The 8,523-nt window shown below is 42.7% G+C and overlaps 1 protein-coding gene across 2 annotated transcripts in view; it reads right to left on the bottom strand.

Annotated features, from left to right (window-relative positions):
* Window positions 1-8,523, bottom strand: part of COL4A6 (collagen type IV alpha 6 chain) — an 847,824-nt gene that overhangs the window by 426,911 nt on the left and 412,390 nt on the right. For both annotated transcript variants that reach the window (XM_085608162.1, XM_085608161.1), the window contains exon 8: window positions 5,650-5,718. In XM_085608162.1, coding sequence (XP_085464288.1) covers window positions 5,650-5,718 — 69 coding nt within the window. The remainder of the gene's footprint in view (window positions 1-5,649; window positions 5,719-8,523) is intronic.

Here is an 8,523-nt window from a genome sequence, read left to right on the forward strand (position 1 = left end):
TGAGCAAATGCAGTCAAGGATGTGGCCTGCCTTGTGTGTGGGCCTGGTGGTAAGTATGTTAAGGCCTAGGATCTTCATTGTGTCCGAAAAATCTAGGGTGGCGTGGTCTGTGAGGGAGTCTAAATGTATATTTGTATCTCCTAAGATCGTATAGTTGGCTGACTTTAGTGCTAGGTCCCCTACTGCTTCTCCTAGACTACTTATGAAATCGGAGGGTGTTCCCGGAGGTCGATATAATAGTGCTCCTGAGAAGGTAAAGGAGTCATGAACCTTAAGGGCGAAGCCTAAACTTTCCGCACCTTTGATACCTGGGATCGGGAAAGTCAGGCAGCTCAGTGAATCTCTATAGATGACAGCTATTCCACCGCCTCTCTGGAGGGGTCTGTCTTGTCTGGCAATGAGGTAACGCTGGGGGAGAGCAGTCGTTACATCCGGATTGCTGTTTTGGGTTAACCAAGTTTCTGTCATAAAAAGACAGTCCAGCTCTCTTTCCGAGATTAAGTCGAAGATCTGTTGTGCATGCTTGCTCATGGACCTAACGTTGACAAGCCCGCAGCGTAGGTTTGTCGTTTTGTAATGGTTTAGGGGCCTATTTAATTGATTGTGGCCAGGACTTTGTTTCCATATATTACAGTCCAGGGAACCTCCCCAGTTTTCCCTGTTAAAGGGTGGAGTGCAGGTAGATGATTTAGTGTTAAGACCAAGCAGAGTTTCCCTAGAATACTGTATGAGACGGCCAGGGGGTATGGCCTTTGGCCCGGTCGTGGCGCGGACGGGCGCAGACGGGCTTACCTTCGGCGCGCCACCGCTGCGCCCGTCCGCTGCGCTCCCTGGGGGAGGGCGTCATTTTGTCCTGGCGATGACGTGAGGGCGGGGAGGGGCCAAGCACTCGTCAGCTCGTCCAATTGTAAGTGGCGGGAGTCCAAGCAGCGCCTACTCGGCTGCTATGGGGATAGAGAGGGCCACAGGTGAAAAATGGACTCTGACTCTAGACGAGTCTTTTTAAGAAGCGACCGCGCTCCGTTACACACAGCGGAACTTTGTGGTTTTAAAAGAAGATCAGGTAAGTGCACAGATTCAAGTGCCCAAACTTACCGGATGTCCAGGTTAAAAGACACTAGGAAGGTGTCTGTTACCAGTAAGACAGTAGCGCAATTTACAAATGATTAGCAGTTTTACCAGAGGAATACAGGTTAAAACATTCTGTCCCGGCTTTCCGCCTCAGGACACTTTCATACACACCAACAACCTGTGTTCCTGAAGTAGACTCTGGTTCCTCCTTACCCAGTTAAACAGGCAGTGGAGAAAAAGTGGTACGCCTTGCAGGAGAGATGGCTTATAGATTAAAGGATGAAAACAAAGAAAAACATACCTTTAGTAAGGAATTGTCAGAATGTTAATCATGCGTTGAAGGCATTTCAGCGTGAGGTATCCAATAGGTCGTCAATGTGATAGAATCTAGCCCTCCAACACGTCAGTATATCGCAATCATATTGTCTAATAAATTCCACTGTTTGATGGAAACTTCAATGGTGATCTGTTCCCTAACCTATAATTTTTGTGTCTCAATGTTTCAAAATGCTGCTTCTTTCAGGATACGCTGTGATTTATAGTGCCTGGCAGCAATCCAACAATAACCATCACGCTAGGTATTCTCGTCTGACACTCCCCAAAAATAATTTTATGCAAAAAAGAAATCCTGACTGCTTGCCCGTCCATTAGTGAAAAAAAACTAAGCTGGATGACAATGATCAGCAAAAAGGAAAATCGTTTTTCTCGACTTTAAGTCTAATAAAATATGTTAACCTTCGCTAGTCTAGTTCAGCTTGGCATTATGAAGTGCCTTACTGCTCTGAGGGTACTTATGCCATTTTCTAAGCTATGGGGTATTGCCTGCATTCCACAATTGCATGCTCCGAATGGGAATCTCAAGAATATACTACACTATCAGTCTCAGCCGTCACCTTTTTGTAATTAGATTTCTGTAGACAAAGTAGGCCTTTACTACGATCTGTTAAGTGACATCAAAAAGAAAGAGTGCTTTAACTGACAGACTAGATTATAATTATGTACCCAGTCTACAAAACCATCTGTACACCAAGATAAGTTGTATTGGCCTGAAACACAAAACTTTGTGTGTACCCAACACTCATATTTTCTCACAAATGAGAGACCCTGATTTGTAGCTCAGGCTGATTTGATCAGGATCAGCAGATATTTAAAGTCACAGACTTACTACTATTGTATTTCCGCAGTCATAGGTTTTAGGTTTATATAAGAGCATGGGTGCACCCAAGCCATGGGTATGGTGGTGGCCAGTGGGAATCTGGGGGGAAACGCACAGTCCTAACTCTATGGGTATTCATGAATATTCAATCAAACACGCAAGAAGAACTGGGGGTCTAGTATCAAACAGCTCAAAAGATGAAGAATATAAAGTCAAAGAATCAACACATCAAATCTTCGAGCCGAGCATGGATTTCCATCAATCTTACTCTCAGGATGGAGCATGGATTCTCATCAATCTGGCTCTCTTGATCATTTATATCATTTGGTCATCCATCCAATATGGGAGGTCTGTCTCTTGATCAAAGAGACTGCCTCACTGGCAAGCTCTATTGCTCAGAATAACTGGTGGAATGAGACCTCACATGCAAGAGAAAGAGATGCTTGCGTCCATGGTGGATGATCCTATATAGTGCAGTGCAAAAAAAGTGAGTGAAATATAAAAAAGGTTGTGCAGAGAAGAAACTTCTACGGATTATATCTGCTCCTCACACCTTTGTGTCACGAGGCAGTACTGCTATAGTTTTTTTGCACTGATTTTAACAAAGGTGTGAGGAGCAGATATAATCCGTAGAAGTTTCTTCTCTGCACAACCTTTTTTATATTTCACTCACTTTTTTTGCACTGCACTATATAGGATCATCCACCATGGACTCAAGCATCTCTTTCTCTTGCATGTGAGGTCTAATTCCACCAGTTATTCTGAGCAATAGAGCTTGCCAGTGAGGCAGTCTCTTTGATCAAGAGACAGACCTCCCATATTGGATGGATGACCAAATGATATAAATGATCAAGAGAGCCAGATTGATGAGAATCCATGCTCCATCCTGAGAGTAAGATTGATGGAAATCCATGCTCGGCTCGAAGATTTGATGTGTTGATTCTTTGACTTTATATTCTTCATCTTTTGAGCTGTTTGATACTAGACCCCCAGTTCTTCTTGCGTGTTTGATTGAGTTAGGAGTGGGGATTAGAACTTGGGCAGGTCATTAAAAATTTCCCTTAGACCCTGTTTTTCCAAAGTGTTTTTTTGATATTCATGAATATTACCAATGGTTTTTCACACCGGATGTGAGTGCTGGCAGTGCTACGTGTGAATATTGGAGTGACAGTACCACTGAACACTCTAATATTGCGTGCGTTTGTAGAAGACGTTTCTTCACAAAGAAAAATATTGGGGAGAAAAAAGTGAATGTGATATTAAACCTAAATGTAAATAGATCAGTTCCTGCAGTGGCAATTTGATATACAAAGAATTGATTGCCACAACATAAAGAGTAGGTTTTTGACTAGCGAGGTGTAAATCACTTCCAATAACGTGCACCCTTACCCATACCTTCGCCTGTGCATATCTTGTACTATAAAGGCCATCGCCAAATAATGGATGTTTCACGGATATTCCTCTGAATACTGTATCAGATAGAACCTTAGAATACCCTATCTCTGCATCCTCGATAACCTAAATATGAAGTTGACAATCTAAAAATGGCATAACCAAATAACATCACAACTGACCTCAGAGTATACAATCTCCATCAACTGATCGCAAGCTATCAATATTAAAAGAATTGACAGTGTTCTGGAGTGATCACTACTTCATCGTCTGTTTCTCTTACAATACACCAACAAACTCTACCAACAACTCTCCTGCATATTAGACGAGATACAAACAATGCAACAAACAACATGGAGGATCTCAAAACCTGCACTGCAGCAAACTCAAACCAACAGCCACAGTAGAAAGTCACTATGAAAGCATACATGTAGCTTTCGGGGAGGGAGAGGTTTTGGGGGGTTCTCAGTTAGTTTTTCACTTCCCAGTTTGTTTGTTAAAACACTTTTTCATTCTTTAAAAGAAAACAACTTTTTTTGCGTTATATGATGTATTGTTGAGACTCTACCCACAGCATCTCCCAGGTCACCTCTGGACTGCTCTGCCTCGCTAGCCTGAGAGTCAAGTGCTAATAGGATCCCAGTTTGAGCGTCCGCAGTACAGGGACACCAGAGGTTAAAAACCCACGCTGATTCAATTTGTGCCAAGTGCTTTTGATTGCCCTGGACCTCCAGACGTGGGCTTCTTACCAGGCAGTTGACAGAAAAAGTATGAATTATATTCAGTAATATCAGATCGAGTTCTACAAGGCGCGGGACTATGTGCCTGGGAAGAGTCCCCCAGTTCCTTTAGCTATATACGTTTTTAGGTAACATTATCTTGGGAGGCTTGTGGAGGCCCCATGCATCCCACGCTTACGCCGATAAGGGAAAGGATGAGTCGAATTAAGATCAAGGGATCAGTGTCCAGAGGCATGAAGCAGGCGGAGGCATCCATAGGTGCTGCAAGTCCCACAGGAGAGATTGTGACAGCTGTGAGTGACGAGTCGATAGTCCTTTTCTATACTAGTGGGTGGAGGGTAATCTGTCTGCCCCCAGGTTCAACCTCATAAGAGTCTCACCGAAGGCAAGCTGCCAACATTAATAAACAGAAAATATGTAGGATGAACGCAACCGGAGTCTGGGATTTTTAAGCTGATAATTGCATGGTGTCCACATAAACGACATGGTATGGAGGGGTGTAGAGGTGATGGCGTGTGAGCACCTCGTAAATATGTCATGCTTTGAAGCCAGAGGGGAAAGGCTAAAAAGAGGGAAAGGAAATTGAAATGGCAACGGCCACCATATGTGTACTGATGGAAGCAACACTAAAATTGTTTGCAAAGGACTGAAAAACAAGATACTTTAATGTTAAAGAGAATTACTTATTGATCTCAGTCTGGTGAACCAATATAGCATTATAAAGAGCTAATTAACAATAACCTTACATCACCAGAGACAATGCCATTTAAACCATTACTATTTTAAAAATGCATAATCAAAGAAGCAGGACGTGGAAAGGAATGGAAATTACATTAATATGTACCAAAATGTTTTAAATGAGGCAAAACCTCTAGAAAAACATAAATATTCAAGTTAAAACTGAGGATGTAGGTGTGTGAGAACAGAAGATCCTGCCACGTCAAAGAATCCTCCAGCAGCTGTGATGGATCAACCCTATAAACCCACAGGAGCCTTGACTTGGCTTGTTACTGCCTCGCTCACGCCTCCTCGAGTCATGGTCACAGCAGGCCCATCTCCGTTGCCAATAGGCTCAATAATGACTAAGAAAGTTAACTAGACACACGAAGGTCCCCCGGCCTCGGAGAGCCAGTAGACTGAAGATCCATGGTTCATCAGGCATATGGTCTAGTCTGCGATTAATCTGACATTATGTCGTGAATGCTGCACATCCCTCTGGCTCAACATGTAGCATACTTTGTGGCCAATAAGCAGTGACGTCTGTTCATATTAACCACATGAGATTCCTACCTTCTCTCCTTTGATGCCAGATTGAACATACGTGGGTTCCCCTTTTTGACCCTTCGGACCATCACGACCCTGATACAGAGAAAAATACAGACACATTCAGAGAGGTGCACTGAAAAGTTACAAGACTTGGTTTACAACTAACATTCACTTTACAAAAACAATTCCTGGCTTTCTCTTCAGGTAGAGTAATTTGATAACTTTATTTCTCTCTCTGCATCAAATGCGTGTATATTTTGGTTATACGACAGTACAACGCAGCAGGTAAAGACATCGTATGCCTCTACCACACATTTTTAACATGCATGTTTTTACCACGAACAGGCTTTTGCCACGCATTTTTATATATAAAAACAATGTATTTGTGGGGGGAGCCCCCCACACCCGTCAACTTACCTTAAAGGCATGTGTTGTAAAGGCATGCACGTGGTAAAAATCTGTGTGCTAAAAATCTGTGTTAAAGGCACAATGAGGTAAAAACCTCGTTGTAAAGGCTGTTTCCCATATATTTTAACATATTGGGCTGCACAGTATCTACAGCATTGAAACTCACCATGGGATGTTGCAACCGTAAAGCTCACTAAGACGATTCTTCGATTTGCTAGAGCGAGGCAGATTCGGATCCAAATCATGCTCGAGCAGTAACTGCTCAGGGAATTGAGGATTCTAAATATCATGCAGGCGTTCATTCATCGGTAGTAAGAATGAGTACACATCAATCATACTTCAGCACATCATATCCTGCAGCCCGACCTTAGTGGTGGTGGAGCACCCCGTACCCAGGACATTTCTCCGCTCTGTTCATTTCGAAGAAGCAGACTCCATGACTTTGAAAACACCTTGAACCAAATCTAGGATCTCTCAAGGAGCCAGTAAAAAAGGGTGATGAGATATGTGCATTTTCTTTATCATTGCTTCAAAATCACCACTCTTTAGTGTTGAACTGGATGTGTATGCTATAAACTTAAAGAGCTGGAAAGCATACATGATCTACACAATATCCATACATGTGCATCCATGCATGTAAATCTTATATCTAACACTAACTCAGAAAAATACGCCAGTGCATAGAGGGGTATGTTTTTATTCTCTGCACACATCAAAGAATGTACGGGCTATAGATTTCAAGAAAGAGAGAGAAAAATCTTATCAGTTTTCTGATATCCAATTTGTAAGCGGCAGTAATAGTGAAACGAAGATCAAAACAATTCAAATCAGATTGATTCCGATGCTAAATAGTTACTATTACTTCTTAATGTACAGATTCACTGTGCGCCTATCAAATATGTATGATGACTTTCCAGCAAATGGATGTGCCAGGAAAGAAACACTTGAAAAGTAGAAATGTGAGGCACACAAATTAAAGGTTGAACCACATACAAATATTTGGTTTCAGATTTAGACTAACGTAGTAATGTTAATTACGTACATTGACATGTCCCCTTTTAAACCAAACTAAATATTGTTCTTCAATAAATAATGGCAAGTTATTGAACATTCAATTTAAACACTGAAGATAATCCATCAAAAGTACAGATTTGATGCCGCTTGTAGCAAGAGGCAACAGGACCAAGAGAGCTCTGCTATTACAGGCTGTAAATCTCACGATCCCTGCAGGTAAAGGTCTCAGAAGCTGCCAAGTCCCCTCTTTAGACCAGACCACTGATTCCTTCTAACCGTAGCACTTCTGTCTGCTGATGTCATCACCGGAGGCCAAAGGCAGCATGTGCCGCATACCTCTGCCAGGTAACAGGAGGTGCTACGATGAATTTAAGATACACCGCACAATAGAGCTGACTGTAATTGTGCTGTCACGGCTCTGGGGCACTGACAGGCACCAATTTACCAAATCCTCTTGCAGAAAGGTTTCTTCCCACGCAGACATTTGAGGTGCCATTCACAAGCTGGAGGCAATGCGCTGCTGATTTGTAGAGAATTTACTCATTCTCGGCTGCGTTGCTTCAGCTACTTACATCTTTTTCCACAATGCAACTAAGTGCCCGTGCCAGCAGGAAGACTTTTAGTTGCAAGCTGGTTTAGCAACCACTTCCTTGCAGTAGCAACAATCAATGAGCCTGGTGGAGCATGTGACCTCCTAAATATTGGTTCCTGATGATAAGCTCTGAAGTTTAATGCTACTCTTGGAGGGACAGATTTAACAGTAAATGGGATCTTGAAAACGCACATACATGATGTAAAAGGGTAGGGGGCAGACAAAAGTATTGCCTTTTGCACTTAAGTGGATGGTAAGTGGATGACACATCTGGGGGCGAAGAATGCACAAGGTATGATGCATATTTCTCCTTCGGGGAGTCTGTCTGGAACTCTTCCCGGAGTCTCTCTTACTAATTTGCTTCATGTTGTGATTTCACATTGTCTGAAGTGGAACAGGGCCAATATTTCAGCATGGTGTGGTGACTGAGTAGGTGCAGGATCATGACACTATGAGCAGTCGGGCTCCTCCCCTGGTCTCTTTTTGACGAGACAATTGTGGGATAATATGAGACTAGAAGCGGCATCAAATATGGCCATAGCTGGCTGGCTGGCTCTGAAATCTTTTTGTTATCATAATATTTTGATATTTTTGGGGGACTTGAACTCCTGAAGATTTTTCGGCATTAAGGCCCCTTTCTGCTCAGGTTGGATCCTCCTGGAATTCTTTACCATATTAAAGCCACTTTCTGCTCAGGTTGGATGCTCCTGGAATCCTTTACCATATTAAAGCCACTTTCTGCTCAGGTTGGATCCTCCTGGAATTCTTTACCATATTAAAGCCACTTTCTGCTCAGGTTGGATGCTCCTGGAATCCTTTACCATATTAAAGCCACTTTCTGCTCAGGTTGGATCCTCCTGGAATTCTTTACCATATTCCTTACT

Source organism: Triturus cristatus, chromosome 5_2, assembly GCF_964204655.1.
Source record: "Triturus cristatus chromosome 5_2, aTriCri1.1, whole genome shotgun sequence".
NCBI classification, from domain to species: domain Eukaryota; kingdom Metazoa; phylum Chordata; class Amphibia; order Caudata; family Salamandridae; genus Triturus; species Triturus cristatus.